Below are 23,635 nucleotides of genomic sequence, written 5' to 3'. Positions count from 1 at the left end.
CCACAGGCTCCTTGTGCGTGCCTGCTCCTGGCTTCCTCCTGGCCCTCTCCCAACCCTGACCCTGACCAGAGCCCCCACACCTCCCATCTGGGGTCCTCACTCAGAAGCTCTGTGGAGCTTCAGGGTTCCCGAGAATCAGGATCAGAATCAGAATCAGATTCCCGAGAATCAGAACCTTCCAGAGGATCCCGTGGCTTCAGGAGGGCCTGGGGAGAGATGAGGCCATGGCAGGACGTGAGTGCCTCGCCTCCAGTGACCAAGGCTCTGTGGCTACCAGGGACTACGGTCACTGTGCCCAGGCTGCAGGCTTGCTCAGTGGACTGAGGTCCCCATTCCAGAGCCCTGCCCTTTCTGGCCTGGATATCTGCGACAGCTCCCTGCTTTGTTCCCAGACTGTCTGCAGTGGGACTTTGAAATGGCACATTGCAGCCCATTGCCCCCGCTCCAAGTCTTCCAGGGGCTCACCAGCTCGCTCCCCACAAAATGCAGCTCTTCATGTGGACTTCCAGGCTCTGAAAGACTTGGTACCAGCCAAGGACCCAGCTCCTCAGACCCACTTCCTCCTGCTCCAGGGCTGTGACTCTGAACTGGTCCCCTTGCTTCCACCTCAGTGCCTTTGCACGTGCCACCACCCACCTGCGGTGCTGGTCCTAGGTCCTTGGCCGGATCCTTCTCACTCCCAGTGATCCTACCCTGGTTGCCTGGCCATGGTGCCTCTAGCCCACTACTCCCCAAGTTTCATCAGTTCCTTACCTCAGCCCTGATAAGTATGCCCACCCCCCCCACACCATGTCCTAGACACAAGGGCCTCCCAGGTGTCCTGGAGGGAGCACTGGATGAGTCCTGGGTCTCCTCACTGTGCTGGGCCATCAGGGATGCAGACAGCAGGCTGGCGGATCACTTGGTGTCCTACCATTGCCCGGTGCCTGCAGGCGCTGCCTGGTGATGCCAGCTGGTCCACCAAACTCTGGCTCATCAGGTTTCTTGGCCACTGGCAGGACCGGGTGTGGCCTCTCGTTCCAAATCCCAGAAGTCTGGGAGCTGAAGCCCTTGATTTCCTCTCTTCACAGTGAGTGCAGAAATCTCAGCGCACCCTCTCTGCCCTCCTGTGGCTCCCCGCTGCCCTGGAGTGGCCTCCAGCATCCCCCGTGTTGGAGCAGCACCTGTCCTCTCCTGTGACACGCGTGTGCACACTCACACACCGGCCACCCCCCCCCCCGACTGAGAGCCCTGGGGACGCGAGGGTGCCCCGTGCCCGCCTCTTCCTGCGGCACCAGGCCCAGGCTGCCCCGCCCACTTGCGGCCTAGCACAGACCTCAGACGCAGCACAGTGGGCCAGTTTGGGCACCAGTGGAAGACCTGGGTCTGCAGGCGACCTGGGGGGACAGCTGGCTGCTGAGTGTGGCGGCCACAGGAGAGTCTGCCCCGCCCACTTGCGGCCTAGCACAGACCTCAGACGCAGCACAGTGGGCCAGTTTGGGCACAGGCCGGCTCTCCACCCTCCCTTCCCACCTCGGGCTGCGCCAAGTGCGACCCCAGAGCGGGGCCGGAGCTGGGGCACAGCTGAGCACCAGTGGAGGACCTGGGTCTGCAGGCGACCTGGGGGGGCAGCTGGCTGCTGAGTGTGGCGGCCACAGGAGAGGCCTGGGCTTGGCATCGGCCTCACTGTGTCCGGCCCGGCCCAAGAAGGCTGCAGTCCCGGAGCCGAGCCAGTGCTTCTCCCAGCACCGCTCCCTCCGTCAGCGCGGATGTCTGGCTCGGGTCAGGGCCTGTGCCTCAGGGGTGTGGCCCCAACAGAGCGCTGCCTGGGGTGAGCGTGGAACGGATGGGGCCCCCACGCTTACCTGTGTCCTCCTGCTCCCCCCTAGGGTCCCTCCTGCTGTCGTGTCCGAGCCCCACAGCCCCACCCCAGCCAGGGCCTTCTGAGACGACGGTCATTTTGGTACTGTGGCCGACGGTGGCATCCTCAAGGTAGCAGGATTTGATGCGAATTCTCTGGACTGTGTCCGCCTCGGGGTGAGGACCCGGCTCGGGCATTTGGGCTTCAAAGGAAGCATCTGTGTCAGCAGCAGGGGCCGAGGCTGAGGGACAGCCGGAGAAACACCGGGGAGATGGGGCGGAAGGTGACTGGCACTCCCTGAAGGTCACTTTTATTCTGTGGCTGCCCAGGCACCCTCCTTCTGGCTGGGCTCCTGCGGGAGACCTTAGCTCCAGGGGCAGCCATTCCGGTTCTATCCCAGGCGTGTCCCGCAGTCCCTCTGCACCCCTCAGCCCGCCCCGCCCGCAGCCTCCTCACAGGGCGTCCCCTCTGGGGTCAGTCTCAGCGCACCATTCCCCGTGTGCTGTGGTGAAGTCCTCGTGAAGCCCCTCCCAGGAGCACATTTCTGTCTCATCCTGGTCTCTATCTCACACAGAACCCGCTGAGCTGGGGCCCGAGAGGTTGCTGTTGCCCAGAGCAGCCAGCGGTGCGGGCGGCTCACACTGGGAGGGTCCAGCGGTGAGAGCAACAGCGGGATGGGCAATCGCAGGGAGCTGCCCACTCTCGTAGCTGGAAGAGGCCCCTACACTGCTGCAGGGAAATGGCTTCCCAGCCTTCGGCCTCATCTGCTGCAGAGGCGAAGCTTCAGCCTTCTCCGGGCCTGAGCTCCCTGAATTTCATGTCCCCTCGGGGAGGAAGCAAGGAGGGGGCAGATGGCGGTGCTTACGGAGGTTGCTGAGCTGCAGGCCAGGACTCTGCATTTGTAACCGTGTCTTGCTGGGGGCTCGGGGCTGGAGGAAGGAAGAGGGATTGGTGTGGGGACAGGAAATTCACCTGGCCACGGCCAGGCGAGGTGGGGACCTCACAGGTGTGTGTGGTGGGGACAGAGCATTTCCGCCCGGATCCCACACTGAGCAACAAAGTGGCTTAGGGTCCACCTCGCCCCCCAGGCAGGTGACTTCCTGTCTGTTAATTCCTCTGAGACTATTTCCTTTCCACTATAAAAGAGGGAAGGGTAATGTTTACTTATGTGAGGGCAGGGGGAGCGCAGGGTGCTGCACCCAGCGTGTTTGGTTAAGATGAGTGCGTTTTCGTCTAAAGGCTCTAAAACCGGAGAGGGGGGAGCGGCATCACCGAGCGCGCCCTGCCACGTTGCTGCTGTCCTGGTCACCCTTCCTCCGTCACTGTTGCACTTACTATGTGCTGGCACCACGACCCACGAATCCTCTCTGTGTCCTCCACGAGGTGGCCCTCCTGTTATCGCCACCACCCAGAGAATCAAGGACATCATCCTTCCCCAGCTGGTGGAGCCCAGGCCCGAATCTGGGCGTCTCCATGGCCGAGGTGGCTCCCGGAGACCCCTTACCCTGTGGCGGCTAACCGCTGCTGTGCTGGAGCGGCTGTGCGGGAACCAGGTCACCCAGATCACACCTGCCCAAGCGTCAGGTTGCAGGGGCCGCAAGACACACTTTGGAGTCCCGCTGCATTCGGTAGAGGGCTCGGTAGAGCTCCTGCTTGGGCACCCGGCATTCCCTCATGGGCAGCAGGGTGTGCACGGGGAGCCCGCCTTCCTCGGCACCTGCAGGATCTTCTGTTGAGAGAGGGACTGAGCCCCGAGGCAGAAGGCAGCAGAGGCCTCCCCGAGAGAGGTCCCAAGCAGACGACATGGACAGAGATATCCGAGGGTCGCAGCGAGGACAGCCTCTGTCGGGACAGACAAGCACATGGGCCGTCAGAACCGCCCTAGCCGTGGGACCTGGGAACCTTCACTGTGGAAGGCTCAGCGCCAGGAGGTGCTCAGAGCGGGGGGCAGAGGGAGGAAGAAAGGCCCAGCGGGGCTCCCTGCTCCCTGCTGCGGGGCTCTCTGACACCCTTGCCATCCTCCTCCTGGGCCACCGTCCACATCGGCTGTGTCACTGTCCATCCAAGCCAGAAACCTGGCAGGCGTTCCAATGCCCAGACACGGAGTCCTGGGAGTGCCGTTCCTGGACTTCTCCCAAGCCCCCACTTCCCCTTTCCGCATAACAGCAATGGTCTCCAGGTGGCCCGCCAGCTCCAGCTGGGTCCCCTCAGTCCCTCTCCATCAGAACCCGGCGGGGCCTCTGTAACTACCCAGTCCCGTCCACACCACCCCAGCTCCCGCCAGGGCCAGCCCTGCCTGCCTCGGGGCAGACTTCCCTCTCCACCTGCCCAGGGTCTGTTCCTGGCTCGCTCCTGGGCCACCTCCTTGGGGAAGCAGTCTCCAGGTGCCTGGTGGGTGGGATGTGGTTGTGCGGGGTTTGGGGGGCTGCTGTGTTCGCCTGGCTCTCACACCTTCAGGCCATGCACACACCAGGCGCGAGTGACTGGGTGAATGAGTAAGTGGATTTGTTCTCTGCTCAGACTGATGTTGTGCAGTTGACCCGGACGCCTCCTTCCTGGTCTAAGCGTTGGGAGCCCAAAGCAGGACCCAGTGGGGCCCAAGGAGAAACTTTCCAAATGGCCCCTTCTGCCTTGGGATAGGCTCTCAAAACTCAGTGCCATCGCCTCACTGAGGAAAACGGCCAGCAGGGGATAAAGTGCAGACCCCAGCTCAGGCAGGCAGCATTGGGGGACTGGCAGCCTCGTGTGTCACAGGAAGCCTCTGCTCTCGAACCCCCAGCCGGTGCAGGGTAGGGTTCGTCTTGGGAATTCCCAGGCCCCTTCCGGGGCAGCAACCCCTCCTCTGCCTCTGGGTCCTCTCTGATCAGTGCTGGCGGCTTTGCTTCTGTCTCGCAGCACTGACACTTGAGCGGAGGGCAATAAGTTCACAGCCCTTGTGGTCCAGACACTTCCTTCTGTGCTGTGCCAGGGAGCGCCCACCCCACCACTGGCCCAGCAGACTCTGCCCCTGGCTTTGCCTCATCTTGCCGGAAGTGTGAACTCACGCGGAGCCCATCCCACGCTGGGCCTGCTCCCTCGCTCCTCTCCTCCGCTCACCCCAAAGGGCAGGCATGGGCAGAGGTGGCCTGAAGGGCAAGGGGTCTGGTGCAGGTGACAAGCAGGTAACAAGGCCATGCCGGCCGGAGAAACCAGGGGTAAGGCTAGACCAGCCTCGCCCCCAGGATAAACAGAACTTGTCATCAGCCAGCGCTCCTGGGCTGCAGCCTGAAGTCACCCCTTGCTGGGCACTGTCCTTCCTCCTCTTCAGTCTCTGGTGGCTGGTTTCCTTGGATTGAGCCCCAGCTCTGCCAACTACCAGCTGCGCCAAGGCCCCATGCCTCAGTTTCCCCATCTGTACAGTGGGGTAACAGCAATGATTTCAAGGGCTGTGGTGAGAATTAAAAGCAATGGTAAACAGCAGAACACAAGCAATGAAGCACAAAAGTCTCCACCCAGTGGCCCCGGAGGAGAGCCCTTGCCCAGTTCCAGGGTGGCCCTGCTTTGGTTGTGACTTCCAGAGTAAAATGTTCACAGAGCACAGGAAGTGATGAGGGTGAAAGACACACGGGCTGGCGTCTTATCAGGGCAGCAACCGGCACTCCCACAATGACTGTGCAGCCCCCCAGCACGAAGGCTCCCCCGCGGTGTCACCCTGAGTCATTTCACCCACCGGCCTCGGTTTTGTCATCTGTGAAATGGGGACACCAGCACCCCGGCTGCGGTCAGCCCGCCCCCGCCGGCTGATCACTGCTGATCTGCAGGAGGCACGGTTATTTGAGCCGAGGAGAGAGCTGGAAAAGAAGCCCACCCAGAGACTCCCTCGAGCTTCACCAGAAAGACTCCCTTACCTCCTGTGCTGGGGTACGCGGTGGCCTCGGCCATGCTGACAGCAGTGGGGAGGGGCCTAGAGGTCCTGGGCGTGGCCGCCGGTCTCAGCTTTGCGGCCTTGGGGTGTGGCCTGAGCCTCCTACCTCTAGCCCCCCTGAACCCACAAGGAAGGAAGCCCCAGCTTCCTCGGCAGGGCCGGTATCAGCGGCTTACAACCAGGAAATAAACACTCAGCCACCCGGCCCCTCAGCTTTCCTGGGAAAAGAAAATGAAACTTGTGTACAGTTTTCAGGAGAAACAGAAGTGAAAGCAGAATTGGTGAGCAAGATGGCTTTGGAAGCCCCAGGGCGGAGCGGGAGGTGGCTTCCCGGGCCTTTCCAGCATCCAGTGCTGCCCGCCCAGATCCCTCCCCAAGGCCAGGACATGTGCTCGGCTGGGTGCCTGCGTGCGTCAAGGGGATGACGCTTTTTACTGAGCACCTACTATGTGCTTTTCAGTGGCATCTCCCTCCTCCGGCTCCTCCACAGGGCAGTACTGTCCTCTTTCCTCGGGGGAAACAGAGGCTCAGGTCTCTGAAGCCATTTGTCTGAGCAGTAACATCCAGGAGTCTCGGGTAAATCCCCTCAGTTCTCAGAGCGCACAGCTACCAGGTGATGTGCTTTGTAATTTCATATTCCTGTTGGAAAACTGCTTTCTGGCACCAACTTCACCAAGACGCCCCGAGGGAGGGTGACGTCCCCAGCCTTGCAGCCCACCCAGGCTGTGAGCCCTGGGGCAAGTTCTCGGAACCTCTGCTTTTGATCGGGTAAGTGAAGTTAATGAAAGAACCTGCTTCCCGAGGTGGGGGCGGGGGCAAAAGAGGGGAAGGCAGCTGAGCAGCGTCCTTCCAGTCAGGAGCACCGACGGGAAGCACAGGCATGCTTCCGGGCAAGGGCCGTCGCTTTCATAGGTCCTCGGGCACCGCGACCCCCAGAGCTCCGCGCCAAGGTTCCCTGTTCCCAGCGCTGCTCCTTGCCAAGAACCCAGCCTGGAAATCCCCGGACTTTCTAGGAGGCTGGGGCGCCGCGCCGAGGCTGGCCACCAGGGGGCACGCGCTCACCAGCAGGCTCGGCCAGCAGGGCTCAGGACCCTGGGATTTAGCGGGACCCGGCCTCCCACCCCAGCCAAGACCGGCTCCCTTTACGCAGCGCCCTGCTCTGCTCTGTGTCTCCCCTCCCCAGACCGGCCCCCAGGTCCCTGGCTCCAACCCCTTCCCCCGCCCACCCCGGTGTGGAGGCCAATCGGGTCCTAGAGCCCGGCAGGCGGGTCTAGCTTTGCTTCTAGAAAGATCAGCTGTGTCAAGTGGGGTAGCAGGGCCCCCAGCGGCCAGGGCCTATGGGGACGGTGTCGGGGTGGTCCCCGTGTTGTGGTACCCCCGTTCGAAGGCCAGCAGCAGGGGCCACTGTGCCAGAGGCAGCCGGTGCCCTGTGGGTCCCGCTCCTCCCCTGCGTGGGTGGGATCCCCAGCCTGAGTGCCTTCAGCTGTAAAAGGGACAGAATCTTTGAAGAAAAGCGTTCTATCAAGGGCTCTGTGTGAGCTCACGAAATCTTCTGAAGTAAAAAAAAAAAAAAAAAAAAAAAAAAGGGGCCCCCACCTAACTGTAGGCCCTGGACAAAAGCAAGTGGAGGAACAAGAGAGAAAGAAAATGGAAAAAACATTGAACATGGGTGGAGCCCACTGTCACTGCCTCTCACACACCTGCCGTGAGTATCACCCACTGAACGGGGCTCTCGCTTTTAAAGATATAGGTCATCCTGTACTCTTCCTTTCGAGTTAAGGCATTTTACAGCTAATTTTGACCCTAAGGATTGTCACACTGGTGTGGCACAGATGTGTCTTCCTGTTTTCAGTTTGCAGCCTGGTTGCAGCCAGATTTACTGTGTGCCCAGGGTGCTTTTATCTCGTTGCTCTGCCGTTTGTGGCCCCCATCCTTCAGTGTGTCTTAAATTCTAGAAAGGCTGCTGGAGCTCCAACCGCTGCATCTGCATTCCTTCCAGCAGGAAGAAATAAAGAGAGGAAGGGCAGGTACCTCTCTTTTAAGAACATCTTGCAAGTTGCACATACTTTCCACCAGTATCCCATTGTTCAGAGTTTACTCCTGTGGGTCTTACGGGCACGAGAGACTGGGAGAGCGGTCAGTCAGTATTCTGCACTGCTGTGTGCCCAGCTGAAGCTGGAGTCCCACTGCATCTAAACTGGGGACCACGGGTATTGGCAGAGATCCAGCTGTCCTGGCAGTTTGAGGTTCTTCCCGGAGGAAGGAGCAGGAACAGCTCTGCCCATGGGTGCACCTGCTCCCTGGGCCTCTGTAGCCAGCAGGGTCTGGGCACTGCCCAGTTGGGCTGAATTCGAGGGCGGCACAGGTCTGGCACAGAAGGCTGCAGGGGGAGGGAGGGAGGCGGGGAGCCGAGCCTGGGCCCTGGGCCCTGGAAAGGCTCAGAAGCCCAGACTTCAAGATGGTGCCGCTGCCCGCCGAGCTGGGCCTCTTTTTGCTTTGGAAAGCACTCTCCTCTTTTCATGGCTTGTGTTTTTCTGGAAACTATTAGAACTCTCCGCCCAAACCAGATGATAATTACATGTTACCGATCTTGAGTCTTTCAGTTCTTCTCTCTCTCATTTAAAAGAGAGATATTTTTACTGCACAATGTGTTGGCAAAACCCAAGTCTCCTCTCTACCAGGAGCCGGGATTTTATTTTCAGACTGTTCTTCTGTGAATGTGCTCCGTGGGAGGAGGGAGAGGCACTGAGCGTGGAGTGGGTTTCTCCTCTCAGGGCGAAGGTCGTCGCCCCAGAAGTGGTTGGGGAGCCCTGGGGCTGGCCCGCAGGTGCCCGAGCTCCCGCCAGGGTGGCGAGCTGTCCCGCACAGGCCAGAAGAAGAGGCCCTGGCTGTGCCCTCTGCTGTGGGCCCCACGCGTCCACCACTGTGTTCCCCACGTCGGGTACACTGTGTTCCTCGCCTGACACCCTCACTTCTTAGCTCTGCCTGAGCCTCAGTTTCTCCTTTTGAAAGTGGGAGCATCTTGGCTCTACCTCTAGGGGCCTTTGCAAAGATTAGAGGAGGTCACGCCCTGGAAGATCCCACAGAGCCCGTAGGTCTTAGTGAGCACCACTGCGTGATCCCCAGCCGTCCCTCTCCGTGGCAACGGAGGTGTCCTGTGTGCCTTCTGGACCCAGACCCTGTGTTTCTATCAGGCCACACGCTGGGGCTCCCGCGGGGCAGGAGAAAGTACCCCTTGCCCGACCCTGGCCCCCCTGTCCAGCCCTGGATGAACAAGGTGCCACAGGCCCAAGCCCAGCAGCCCCCCTGGAAGTACAGGAAGTCCCTCTTCCGCTGGTGGCCCCGGCTGCTGGGAGAAGAGTTGGCAGGAGGGTGTGCAGGGTAAGTGGAGGTGGCCACTTGGGTGCTCGGTGTCCAGGAGCCTGGCTTCACCCCCTCTCTCTTCTCCGCATCTCCGCAGAAGTCCCCCCGCCACAGCCCAGCAACTGCACTGAAATGAATTCATGTCTTACTTTTATTTTTATAATTAAAAGATTTTTTTAGAATAATTTTGCTTTCCAAATTATTTGCCTACAAGAAAGTCATTTCATTACAATTGGCCACAATCTCCCCACCAAGCGTTTTTCTTGGGAATTCTTAGGAAATGAGAAGATTTCACCTACAAAGTTCTCCTCAAATATACTGAAGGGTAATGAAATTTTTATGACAACTGAATAGAACAATTAATGAACTCGATGTAATGTCAGGTCTTCTGGGTGTTTAATTAAACATTTATTGATTTTTGATATCATAGTGGGTTTTGCTCCCCTTCATATTTTGGAGCTCAAACATCTTGGAAGGTTCTGGAGGCATCAGTGGCCTGAGGCTGGGGGGGTGGGCAGCCATACATCAAAGATGGGGACCTGACCTCACGAGACGGAAGACCGAGGGAACTGGGGTGCTGAGAGTGTGGGTTGGGAGACAGCACAACTGGATGTTTTCCCATGTTGATTTGTGGTGCTTTTCATTTACAGAGGGTATGCCACCATTAGGGTGTGGGTCTCGAATGCTACCCTAAAGGCTATGGGTTAAAGGTTTGGTCTCCAATGTACCACGTTCAGATGTGGGGCCCTGGCAAACTTCCTGGGTCATGTGTGTTCCGATCCCATCAATGGGCCCCTAACTAAATGGGCCTTTGGAAAGTGGCAGAAACCGTAGGAGATGGGGCGTGGATGGGGGAAGACCGTGCCTGGTCCTGTGCCCCTTTCCCTCTCCCTCTCCGCTTCCTGGGAGTAGCCTCCTCCCCAGGTGCTCCTGCTGCCATGATGTTTAAGTTGTTTTTTTCAGGTATTTTTGTCAGTGACGGAAAGTTGACTAACATACCTGCTTAGAAATTCAATCCAAAGTTGTTTCTTCAAAGACCTCGCAAGTGGCAGCAACTTATATTCACTTAGAACTGACTCTGTGTCTGATTTCCTTCCATTCCTTTGACCGTTTCCTTGAATTCTCACAGCAGCCCTAGGTAGTAGGTAATGAGTCTGACAAGTGCATTTTGCAGATGAGAACACAAATACAGAGAAAATGCTGAGCAAACTTGTCAGGACCACAGGGCTGGCAGGTAGCAAACGGGCCTGAAGGCCAGGATCCCCGACTCCAGACCCAAACATTTAGCAATGGTTGCTGCAGACACGAGCCAGGATGGCGCCATCGCAGCTCTGCACAGAGAAGCAGCAGGGCTCCCTCTGCAGAACACCGCTGCCTGGCGTGGCCCGGGGGCCGAGTGGAAACAGTCCCCATGGTCTCATTGCTTTCTAAGGTCGCAGGAACCAAGTGCACGCAGGAGCACCAAATGGGCTGAGTTCTCAGACGCACAGAAAGCTGACTGGTAAGGAGAGTGGCCACTCTCTAGTAACTCTGTATATAGGTTACATATTAAATCGATATTTGGAACATATTGGTGTTATGGTTTAAATCTAAAATATTCCCCGCAAAGCACATGTGTTCTGAGGTTCTCTGTGTCTAGATGACCCTCCGAAGCCTCATGCGGTCACAGGTGGGGCTTTTCAGAGGTGGCTGGGTCTAGAGTGTGTAACTGATTCCTGGTGCAGTGCTGGGATTATGGGCACTAGGATTACGGGTGCTAGGGTTAAGGGTGAGTACTGACTAAGTCTGTGAACTGATTGGTTTGGCAACGCCTCAATCCCGGGAGCCTGGATACACAAAACGGGACAGAAAGAGGCTCGTCTTGTCCCTTGCTTGCTTTGGCTGTCTTCGGCCTGCCATGGACCTTTTCTCCTCTGCAGTGCCTGTCTGCCGGGCCACCTGCCTCGGAGCCAGCTGACGATAGACTGGAACTTCCCCAAATGTCCTCCTTTGGGGGCTTTGGGTCTTGGATATTCTGTTTCAGCAGCAGGAAAAGTAACTAAGATAGAAGGTGACGGGGTTAATCCATTGATGAGGTCATAATTTGATGGCGTTATTGGGAAGTGATGGAAACTTACAGGGTGGGGCCTAGCTGAAGGCCGTGGGTGGTGGGGGACTTCGGGCCTGCGTCTGGTCTCTGGTCCCTTCCTCTCAGACTCTTTCCCTTTCTCTCTCCTTCCTGGTCGCCTTGTGGTGAGCAGCGTTTTCCCACCACATCCCGTCGCTAGAATGCTTCTGCTTTGCCACAGGCCTATCGCCCTGGAGCTGCTGACCATGGACTGAAACCTCAGAAGCCAGTTGATTTATCTCAGGTATCTGGCCATGGTGACAAAAGCTACTCGCACTGAGCGCAGCCAACCGCACGTGGTGGCAGAGAAGGTTCTGGAAGCCAGAGGAAGCCTCACTTCTGCTGAAAGTTGGAATGATGTGGACAGAAACAAAAGGCCAAGGGCGGGGTGGGCACCAGAGGTGTTTGTGACGGCGTTCTCCCTCCTGGACCAGGACCAGGCCCTGGCACACACACAGGCCTGCGAGCATGGATGTCTGTTTATTTGTTACATTTATCTCCACATCGACACCCATCATTTATTCCAAACTGTTTGATCGTGAAGCTTTTATAACGTTTTGTTTTATTTTTAGAAAAAGTCCTCTTACTTCAAGAACAACTGTACCAAGTGTTAAAGAAAAATGTGGTGCGGATCTGGCACAGGCCCTGTGTGTTCTGTCGCACTCGTTGGCTCACACCCTCTCCTCACACGGGACGTTCCGTCTAGGCCTGCGGAGAGACAGGGAGCCAGCACACATGCTGAAATGACTTCAACAAATATCAGCTGAAAACCAACACGGAGCAGTCGAAGACGGAGGGGCTGGTTCAGGCAGCCGCCTTCGCAGCTCACCACAAAAGAAGATGTTTTGTCTCCATGGGCCTGAGTGTGGCTGTTGTTAGGTAGATCTTTTCTTTTCCACAGTTAATACATTTACTTGCCGGAGAGGCTGATTTAGCCACACAGGACCCACCACCTTTCCCTTTTAGAGTCACCCCATTCTCCCCTGGGAGCCACCTTGCCCTTCTCAGCCCAGGTGCGTCGGAGGGCACTGATTTCATCGCCAAGGTCGGGGAAGGACGTGTGACTCAAGACTGGACAGAGCAGGGCATTCGCATGGCTGCAGTGACCGGTTCAGCAATGGGCACATGACCTGAGACTCCGTTCTGGGACTTTTGCTTGGAGCGGTTGATCACTTTCTCCCGATTGGTCTTAGAGGTCTAAGGAGATGAACCTGGATAGAAGATGGTGCTGGGTGGGGGGACGTGAGAGGAGGAAATGAACAGAAATTGAGCAGTACCTCGATGGTGGACATGGGTACTTTTCTGACATTTCTGTGTGCAAATCTGGACCTGGTGGCGTATGATCGAACTCAGTCTGACCTGGGCATCCACAGTTCCCTTTTTTACTGGAATCAGTTGGAGTTGGGTTTGGGTTAGTGGTTGCAGAAATAATTAACTGTAAGAAGTCACAGTTCTTTCATAAGTGTACATGAACTTTCTTTTTCATACTGGGGATCAAATTCAGGACCTTGTGCTTACAAGGCAGGTGCAGTGCCACTGAGCTAAATCCCCGGCCCCCTAAACTTTTTTCTTTTAAATCAAAAAGAAAACCAAAATGTTGGATTAGCTGGTTCAAGATCACCAGGCAGCATCTAGGGGTGGAAAGCATTTCTGAGAGACTATAGTCCTTCTAAAGAAGAGTCCTGTCACATGCTGGGCATACGGCCTCTGCTTGGTTGCCCTCAAAGATGGGCCACTCACTATGGCAACATTAGAATTAGGAGATATTTTTGTCCCAAAGAGTACAAAATGTTTATTAAGACGTACCCATGAGCTGTTCATAATAGGATGGTTTTTTCAGGGTGAAATACAAACAGCCTATATCCAGCCACAGGGGAGTCAGATAAAGCAACTAGGAAATCCATCCAGTGGGATGCTCTGAGGCTGTTTTTATTGATATGGAAAAGTAGTCACAGTATATTAAGGAAAAATCTTTATATAGGATGATTCCATTTGAAAATACGTGTGATTGTGTATAACAAAAATGCCTAGAGAGTGTAGGCTGTCAGTGATACCCGGTGATGTGCGTTTCATATTCTAATTTCTGCCTTTAATAAACATGGATGGCTTGTGCACCTTAGCTCAGGCAGCCATGGCAAACTGCCATGGGCTGGGTGTTTTATACAGCAGAAATTTATTTTCTCAGAGTTTGAGAGGCTGGGAGTTAGTGAGTAGGGGCCGGCATGAGTGGTCAGCAGACGGCCACCTTCCCTGTGTGCGCACACAGCGGGGAGAGGACAGAGACCGCGTTCTCCGGTGTCTCTTATCAGGAGCCTGGTCCTGTCACGAGGGCCCGGCCTGCTGCTGTCACCCAAACCTGGCCAGTGTCTGGGGCCTCACTGTCACCCCCAGGGTCAGGGCTTCAGTGTGTCATTGCTGGGGGTCGCAGTTCAGTCCACAGCCCTGCATGATAAAAACCAGCCGTGCCCGGACGTCCGTGCGGCCTGGGCCTTGCAGTGCAGGAGGCGGTGTGTGCCGTGCAGTGCACAGATGGTTCGGTTCTGCCGTGGCGCTGCACATGTGTCCTTAGTCTGGAGGAGGCAGAGGGGAGAGGCAGAGACGGCAGGGGCTGAGGTGAGGAGCAAGTGAGGGGCGGCAGAGGAGCAGGGGAGCCCGGGCCAGGGCAGGGCACCGTCTCCTCAGCTGGCTGGCGGAGCCCAGGCTCACTGTCTCCCGGGTGGGGGCCGAGAATCAGGGGCCGTGATCGCGCTCCGTTACTTCACAGACAGGACCACAAAAGCAACCACAGGGAGGGTGCTTCTGCACTGGGAAGTCGGGGGCAGGTGGCTGGGTCCTGCCGCCCTGCCGGCTCCCTCTCTACACAGGAAGTCGACAGCTCACCACGCAGTTGGAGGAGCCGCAGAGCGGAGGAAGTGAACAGCCCCTCAGAGGAAGGGGCCCGAGAGCCAGCGGCCACCTCTGGGGTTAGGGTGGGGATTGCTTTGGACCGGCTGCTCCAGCTTCGTAAAAACGCACAGCACACTGAGCTGAAAGGCAGCCCAGCAGCACTGTCCCCACACAGCACAGGTGACATGAGCCTAGAGGTCTCACCTACCACTGTGTTACTCTGAGGGACAGGACTCAGCTGGCAGACAGCACCGGGTGTGTGTGGCCCTGGGACACAGGTGCGGGGGGCAGGTGACCTGTAGGGTCAGCGGCACTAGTTCCCCCTGCCTGTGTGTCTCACTGGCTTCTGAGCCTCAGTTTCCCTGTCTAGACAGCAGAGGCAGTGGCTGAGGGTCCCTTGTTATTCCGTGTCCATGTCGGGCTCCGTGTGGTTCCCAGACCCCAGTACGAGGCTGAGGAATAGGAGCTGTGGGGTGGGAAAGAGCAGACTCGGGAGTCCCGTTTTAGTCAGCTTCGTGCCACTGTGATGAAACCCCAAACACAGCTCACTGATGAAGGGAAAAGACTCGCTGAGTACAGTTCTAGGTCCCACCCCACCCCTGGGCAGACCTGTTGCTCTGGGTGCTGGAGAGTGGAGCGAAACTGCCGCCGTCATGAGCCAGGAGGGAGCTGGAGCCCCACAGTCCGGCCCCCCATGGCCTCAGGGTCCCTCACTGATCCTGGGCCCCCAAAGGTCCACAGCACCTCCCAGTAGCGCCCTCCTTGGGACCAAGTCTTTGACACGCGGCACAGGGGACAGTGGAGCTCCGGAGGCTGCACCTGTCATCCGGGTTTCAGAGGGCAGCTGTGCCACACCGAGACTGGGAACCTCACCGAGAAGTGTGGGTGACTGCAGCGAGTCCCTGGGCGGGCTCACCGGGTGAGCTGTGTGCCCGAGAAAAGGGCAGCGCCAGAGCACAGAAAGGGCCAGTTCCGAGGGAGGAGGACAGCCCAGCCGCGCCCACCCCTGCAGGACGTTGCAGACCCTTACCAAGGTGTGGGCTGCGCCTACTTCCCCTTGAACCTGAGCTCTTCTCCTGCATGTGCTGGCTCGGAGCCTAGAATTCAGGAGGACTTGCATGCTTCCCTCTGCCTCTCCTGGAGCCCTGCCCGGCTGCCACACAAGGGGCGGCCAGAGAGAAACCACTGCAGCCGAAGCTGAGCTGGGCCAGCAGCACCCAGCGTCCCAAACTGACCAAGAGACCCACACAAGTCCCGACGAGATCAGGCTCACCTGGTCAGTCAGCAGGGCTACCTGCTGATTCCAGGTGTATGGGGCACAGGTGGTGTTTGTTCTTGGACGCCATCGAGTTTGGGGGGCTTTGTCCTGCAGCTTTAGCTGACACAGCAGATCCTGCTCCTTTTGGCTGATATTTTGAACACAGCATTGTGGGCTGACTCTGCTGACTCTGTTCTTACTCAAGGGCCCTCAAAGTCCCAAGGGCACTGACTGTGATCTCTCCCCTCACCCCACTTATAAATAAGCAGTCCAACTTAATAAAAAGACAAAGGATCCATGTAAAAGACAGGAAAAGCAGTGAAGAGACATTTCTCCAGAGATGTAGGAAAGGTCCAGTGCGCACATGAAAAGATTCGGGGCTCACTCCTTTGGCAAATGTGAAACAAAATCTCAATGAGACAGTTTCACACCTCTAGGATGGATGTATAAAAAGGGGAAGGGAGGTCGGGGCTGGTGTTAGCTCAGTGGTGCTGTGCCTGCCTTGCAAATGCGAGGCCCTGAGTTCCATCCCTATTACCAAAGGAAAGTTGGAGAGGTGGGTGGAGTGAGTGTTGGTGAGGATGTGGAGAAACTGGAATCTTTATACATTGCTGATGGAATGTGCCGCCACTGAGGGAAAGCTTAGCTGTTCCTCAGAAAATTAAGTATAAAATTAGCACGTAATCCATTCCTAGGTCCAGATCCAAGAGGAATGGAAGCATCTGTTCACACTAAACTTGTACACGAATGTTCGTGGCAACATTGTCCACAAGAGCTGAAAAATAGAAACTTCCCAAATGTCCATCAACTTCTGGATGGACGGAGAAACCAAATGTGGTCCATTGGCACCTAATGACTTGGATACTAATGCTATTTCCAACAAAAGGAGGAACTTTTTCATGCCCATCATAGATGAACCTTGGAAGCTTTGTATTAAGTGAGAGAAGCCAAACTCAAAAGGCTGTATCTTGTTTGACCCCATTTACGGGGCAGATCCAGAAGAAGCAAATAAAGACAGGAAGCACACTGGAGGCCGCAGAGGGGAAAAGGCATGGGGAGAAATTGTCTCCCTCTGCAGAGCCGAAGCTGTTCTGGAATTCATGGTGACAACAGTGCAGCCTCGTGAATACATTAACAACGCTTGGGTCATGCTGTGGCACCGTGTCGCACTGCCCCCCAAAGCCTCGTGCAGTGCTTTTCAGAGGTGGCTGACTCTGGAAGGTGGGGTTAAGGGTGTGTGATTACTAAACCACTACATGCAGAGATTGCTTTGGCACCGCCCTTATCCCGGTGGTCTGCCTGGGATAAAGGGGCAGAGAGACCCTGCTAAGGTCCCTGGTTGCTTTTGTTGTCTTTCACCACCATGAACGGTGCCCCCCACCCACCACCCTGCCTTGGAGCCAGCCCATTACGGGCAGAAACCTCTACAAACTGTGAGCTAAAAAACCCCCTTCCTCCCTAACTCTGGGCGTCAGGTATTTTGTCTCAGCAAGGAGAGAAAAGTAACACAAATCGTATACTTTTAAAAGGTGACTTTTATATCATTTTTTTAAATTTAAAAACGAAGAACAGAGAGACTTCTGTTTTCATCTCTGGCATACAACTTGTAAGCCACTGCTTGGACCCTTGCAACAAGAAACAGCTGAATAAACGGAGAAGCACCAATTTTTCTTTGACCCATCAGAGCGCTGGGGTCAGGTAAGAGAGGAAGAGAGATGTGGCTCAAAGACAGGCTCACCAGGAACCCAACCAGGGAGCACCTTGATTGTGGACGTCCTGGCTTCCAGAACCGGGAGGAAATAAAATGCTCTGGTCTGTGCTCCTTGGTCTGTGGGCTCACTCTGGCAGCCAAGCTGGCTACGACACTCATACGTTTTGAGATATGTGAAGCAGTACAGCACTTTTAGAAAGCAGAGTAAGAAGAGCTGTATACTGTAAATGCTAGAGCAAGCACTAGCATTTTCATGAAATGAAGAATTATTCACATGTTAAGGGGGAGGGGAAATGCCATCATATGTAATTATCAATTGAAACCAGAGAAGTCGAAAAAGGAGGAAATTTTATGAGGAAATAAGGAATAAGTGTAGCAAAAAGAAAACAGTTATGTATACTGCAGATATTAGTCCCACTATATAAATATTCGCTTTAAAGGCAAATGATCTAATTACACCAATTAAAAGACGGACAGTGACAAGATAAACTTTTAAAATAACCCCATTTTATTTTGTATATTCTCCAGAGACTCATTCTAAATATAAAATTCAAACAGTCTAAGAGTAAATGAATAGACAGAGCTCTAACACATTCATCAACCAAGGCTGGGGGAAATATATTAATTTTAGGAAAGTGGACTGCAAAACCAGGAGAGTTATCAGGGACGCAGATGGACACCACTGACAAAAGGGTGACTTTCCAGAATGTATGTGCCTAACACGGGCCTCAGAACACGCAGGGCAGACCTGATGGAAGGAGAACCAGGAAAGAAAATGTACTTATGGTTGGAGTTTGCAGCCCCTCTCTTTGGTAACTGATGGATCAAGAAGTCAGCAAACCAGTGAGGACGGAGTTGAGAACCCCCTATCTCCTCGATGTGACTGACATTTCTAGAATACTCCTTCCAGTAGTAACGTACACATTCTTCTCAGGCCCGTGTGGAACAGCCACCAGGACAGACTAGACCCTGGTCATCCAACACATCTTAACACATTTAGGATACTAAAAATCAAACATAGTATGTTTCAGATCCCAATGAAATTAAACCATAAATCAGTCATAGAAAAATAGTTTTTAAAAAATCTCCAAGTATTTGAGTGTTAAACAGCCTAGTTCTAAATAACCAGTGCATAACGGAGGATGTGAGTAGTAAAGTTAGAAAAACACTTTGAGATGAGTGAATAGAAATTAATACACAGAGACCTAACCCATCCAAGGGTGCACGGGGTGTAATGAGGGCATTGCTTATAGGGAAATTTATAGCACTACAATATAGAGATTAGAAAAGAAGATAGATCCCAAGTGAATTTTCCAAGTTAACACCTTAGGAAACTAGAACAAGAAGAGCATGTTAATCTTAAGGCAAGTAGATAAGAAGAATAGGGAAAATGAGAGCAGAAACTAATGGAAATAAAAATAGCAGAACGAGAAAGAAAAATCAATAAAACCAAAAGCCCGTTCATTAAAAAATATCAGTGCAATTGACAAACCTCTAGCAAGGCTAACCGAGAAAGGAGAAGATTTAAACTACCAATATTAGGGGGGAAAAAGGAACTGTCATTACTGATCCTATAGACATTAAAAGGATAAAGAGAAGTACTAAAAATGACACACTTGGGTGAAATGGGCTGATTCCCGGAAAGCTACAACAAACAATAAAACTTACACAAGAATAGATAATTTGAGTACTTATATTAATAAATAGGTAGTTTATAATTAATAATCTTCCAATAAAGCAAGCATCAGTACTAAGTGGTTTTATTTGGTGAACTACAAAATACTTAAAGGAGAAATAGTACCAAATTTCCACACTTCCTTCTAGAAATAGGAAACATTATTTAATTCATTTTGTGAAGCTGCTATTATCCTATTACCAAAGCCATTTACAAAACAAGAAACTGTTACAAGAAATAGAGACTGGAGACCAATATTTTTTATGACCGTGAATACAAAAATCTTCATCAAAACACTAAATTAAACCCAACAATGAATGAAGAGTACAACATCATTCATACCACTAGGTGAAAGAAAAATCATATGATTATACCATTGATACAGAAAAAGCATTTGACAAAACCCACTACCCACTTTTTTGTTTTGTTTTGTTTTGTTTTGTTTTTTTGAGACAGGGTCTCACTATGTAGTTGAGACTGACTTGGAACTCACTGTATAGCCCAGGCTGGTCTCGAACTCACAGCAATCCTCCTGCCTCAGCCTCCTGAGTGCTGGGATTACAGGCGTGCGCCACCATGGCTGGCCCCACTAACCACTTTTGATAAAAGGTAATAGGAATAAATGTGTAATGGTCCCAGTGTTGCAGGCCTCTGAATTCCTAATCCCTGAGGTGATGGCGTTAGGAGATTACTCTCTGGGAAGTGACTGGGGTTAGTGCCCTTAGGAAAGATCCCAGAGACAGCCTTTGTCCCGGCCTCCTTGTAAGGACACAGCAAAGTCACATCTGTCTGTGAACCAGGAAGAAGACCTTTGCCAAACCAAACTGGAGGAAAACTGAAGTTGGACTTCTCACTCTGCAGAACTACGAGAAATCGATTTCTATCGCTTATAAGCCACAGCAGATTAAAACAAGAGGAGAACCGCTTCAACTCGGTCAAGGTGATCTACACGAAAACCTTAAAGCTAACACTGTACTCAGTGATGAGAAATCAAATAGTTTCTCCTTAAAATCAGGGGCAAAGCAAGGATGTTCTCCTCACTGCTCCTATTCAACTGCCCTGGAAGTCATAGGTGGTGCAAGGACAAAAGAAGAGGAATAAAAATGTGTACAATTATGGGGGGATAAATAGAGCTGCTTTTGTTTGTAGATAACATAATTGTTTATATAGAAAGCCCAAAGAGTCATTATCATTGACAACAAAAATACCTCCCCAAATGAATAGGTAATTATGACAAGGTCTCAGGAGTCCAAGTTAATAGGCAAAAGTCCTAGGCACCAAGTATAACCAACTGAAATTTGAAAGTAAACAATACCACTTACAACCACACCACCCATGAATGGTAAATTTATGGAAATGGGTACAGGTCTGGAAAAAAATATATATAAACTAGATGATGCATATGCCCAAAACTATAAAATTCTGATACAGGGAATAATGATCTAAAATAACTAGAGAGTCTGTGTGTGCATGGATTAGAAGATTGCATATATTCTGCCAAAAAATGTACACACATTTCCACAGTTGGCTGTTTTCATAAATGTCTGGAAGCCCTTGGCCACCACTCTGAGCACTTCTTATAATTACAGAGGCCAAAGGTAACCTGTATTAATCTCATGCCTCAATAATTTAAGTATTGAAATATTTAGAAGAGTTTTCCTTTTTCTGAGGTAAACACTTTTGGGGCAAACTCTGTATCATTAAAAAAAGTCAATTTTTTCCAACTTGAGCCACAGAATCCCAGTAAATTATTTTATAGCTCTTGACTGACTGATCCTACAGTTTAAACGGAAAGGTAACAGGCCTAAAATAGCCAATATAATGCATAGGAAAAAGGAAAAGTTGGAGCACTCTGCCTGATCTGAAGACTTATTCTAAAGCTATCGTAATCACAACAGCGTGGTACTGATGAAGGAATTGATAAATTGAACAGAATAAAGGTTCAAGAAAAAATCCACACACATATAACCAACCACTCTTTGACAAAGGAACAAAGGCAATCCAATATTGAAAAGACACTACCAGAGTTCAAAAAACAGTACCAGAGCTATCACACATTGTGGTTTGGTGATGGGTGGCCAGGTATAACACATAGCAGGATCCACAGGAGGGAGAAAGAGTCAGACTTCATTAAAATTAGAAGCTTCTCTGGAACAGACACTGATAAAAGAATGGAAAATGAGCCACCAAATGGGAGAAAATGTTTGCAAACACATATCACATAAAGGATTTGTATCCAAAACACACAAACAACTTGTAAAGCTCAACAGTAAGAAAACAAATCACCCAATTTAAGAAAGGGACCAAAGATCAGAACCTACACCTCAACGCAGAAGGCACACAGATGGTGAATATGCAGTTAAAAAGATGCTGTAAAGCATTAGCCGCCTTGGGAGAGGAAACTTCACATGGTTTACAATGACCCCAATTCAGAAACTTGACACTGCCCCCTGCTGGCAGAGATGTGGAGCCGCAAGCACTCTTTGGCATCGCCGGTGCAAGGGCAAATCGTGTAGTAACTTGGGAAGAGAACTGGGCAGTTTCTTACAAGGCCGAACATAATCTAACCACACAGTCTAGCGCTCCTGCTGCTGGTTGTTTACCTGATTTGAAACTGATGCCACCAAAAACTCTGTACAGGAATGCCTCAGCAGCTGTTCGTTCTCTAGCCTGGCGATTACGAAGTAACAGATGTCCTTTGGCGGGTGAGTGTGAGTGTGTAAAACCAACGTGGCACGCTTGTACCATGGAGCACGTCTGGCCACCAAAGGGAACGAACAGCTCCAGCCATGCTGCTCCTTTGGCCACGCTGTCATCAAGGGAAAGGAGCCGCCCAAACAGTCTGCGTAGGGCAAGATTCCGGCGGCCTGACCTTCTGTCAGGCCAAGGCAGTAGTAAGATCACTTGGGGAGGAGAGGCCTGGGATAGACGAGGCTCGAGGGAGTTTTAGGATTTTTTTCTGCAACGACAGTGTTGTGGTACCTGATGGCACTGAGCATCTATCAAAACCTGTAGAACTTGATGATACAAGACTAAACCACATGCACGCAGTTTTCTAATGAGAAAACTGAGGGATCCCAGGATGGAATGCAGAATTTGCCAAATAAGGAAAAGAAGGGTTCCTCGCTGAAAGAGGAAAGGTGCTAAATGGCTTCCGCAATGAGTCCAGTCAGGAAGAGGAAGGCTGCTGCACGCGCTAACGGCTCTGATCTGCTAAACCTGGAACCGGACAGGCAAAGAGGCCGACGATGACTTTGCATTATAGGAGAAGAGGAGGCTACAGACAAACCAGGGAGGAGGCTCGAATGATGCTCAGGGACACAGAGCCGAGTGGGCTCGTCAGTGTGAACGTGGGTTTAGTTTAACTCAGGTACAGTGGACCCTCAAGTTACGATCGGCCGGACGCACGAACCACTTGGTTCAGTTAGGTTAATGGAAGATGCATGTGCCTCTGGTTACCTATAGATGATACTCAGGTCAACATCTGGATCTCAGTGGAATTGACTTAGTTACAGCCAGCTCTTGGGAACCGATCGAGTTCATCAGTCAAGGGTCCACAGTATGTGGGGATGTTTATAGGTACACACCGGGCTTAGTGTGCGGCGAAGCACCTCCTTCCCCCAGCAGCTGAGACAGCTTGGAAAAGGGGCACCTCAGTAGCAGTCGGCACACCCAGGGCCCCAGGACCCAGCTCTCCAATAAGAGGAACCAAAGACCCTCGGAAAAGTGGTTGCTTCTAGGACTCAAGCAAGAAATGTGCACACTGAGGCTGGAGCACCTGATAGACCCAGAAAGTAAGAAAGTAATTAAAACCCATGCTAATCACAACAGGGAGAACAACAGCAGACTTTGCAATGGTGGGGTTCTGTCCAAGGGACATTAAGGAACCAAGATATATCATGTACAGGTATGAATTCCCCATGGTAACTGTGATCATAATGCATACCCAAAAGGCACCAATAAACTTAATTTTTAAGAAGGGACATTAGGAGCCAGCTGGCCAAAGCTGGAACAAAATGAATTACAGAACGAATAAGGCATTGTTGGACTACAACCCAAAGTACAAACGAATCATCCACGAGTCCATTCTGGTGAAATCATTGATTGACCGCATGAAATGGACAGAGGGATTTCTCCTGCAGAAGAATTCCAGCGATGTGTGCAGATTTGTGAAGGTACTGCACCCTGAAGAAGGTGCAGTCCGGCTGCCCCTCCGTCTGTTTGAGCTGCCCACGGCCACTCCCGGAAAGTGCAGGGCAGGAGAGGAGGGGAGAGCAGCTTCACGGTGGGGAAACCAGACACCCTGAGCCAGATGAGCAGGGTCACCCTCAGCATTTCTGGTCATGCTAACAGCACAGCACCTGGTACAGTGAGTGCCTTAGCTCCGGGGCCTCCCTCATGGGAAACACCGACAAACCCCAGGAGCTCTACTGACACACAGCCCCACCCGGGTAGTGAACACCGTCTGTGCTGCTTGTGGGTTACGGCAGCAGAGCTGAGCAGTTGCGACAACCACTGGGCAACACAGAAAGCCTGAAGCATCAGCTGTCCGGCCCTCTGCAGAAAGTCCCCTGATCTCTGCTTTATGTTCCCATGTGGCCGCTCCCAAGCCAGGCAGGCAGTGTTTATCACGGCACCGGGGCTCCTCCTGCCCACCAAGCCAGCCCAGCTGGGCCCCCAGCCCACACACAGGAGTGAGGGGCTCCCTGTCCCCACCGGGGACCACCCTGCAGGATGGTGCAGGAGTTGAGCCAAGCCCCACCCCCTCACCCAGGCAATGGGCCCTGGATTTCATTATGCAGTAGGCCTGGTGTTAGGTGATTTTGCCCAGCTGTGAGCAAGAAGAAGCCAGGCAGGCTGAGCTAGGGGTCCTGTGGGTTGGGGTACACTC

At 53.1% G+C, this 23,635-nt stretch overlaps 1 protein-coding gene across 1 annotated transcript; it reads right to left on the bottom strand.

The window, feature by feature from the left end:
* Positions 1–1,619: 1,619 nt before the first annotated feature.
* On the bottom strand, positions 1,620–3,645 carry Zbp1 (Z-DNA binding protein 1). The gene is given in 4 exon segments (XM_010628788.2): positions 1,620–2,042; positions 2,706–2,769; positions 3,345–3,425; positions 3,427–3,645. Coding segments are annotated over 4 exon segments (630 nt in total). The 3' UTR covers positions 1,620–1,776.
* Positions 3,646–23,635: the final 19,990 nt, after the last annotated feature.

Source organism: Fukomys damarensis, unplaced genomic scaffold, assembly GCF_012274545.1.
Source record: "Fukomys damarensis isolate Sample0158 unplaced genomic scaffold, DMR_v1.0_HiC HiC_scaffold_22, whole genome shotgun sequence".
Taxonomy (NCBI): Eukaryota; Metazoa; Chordata; class Mammalia; order Rodentia; family Bathyergidae; genus Fukomys; species Fukomys damarensis.
The sequence above is the reverse complement of the archived record's forward strand: the minus strand, read 5'-3'. Positions and strand labels throughout refer to the sequence as shown.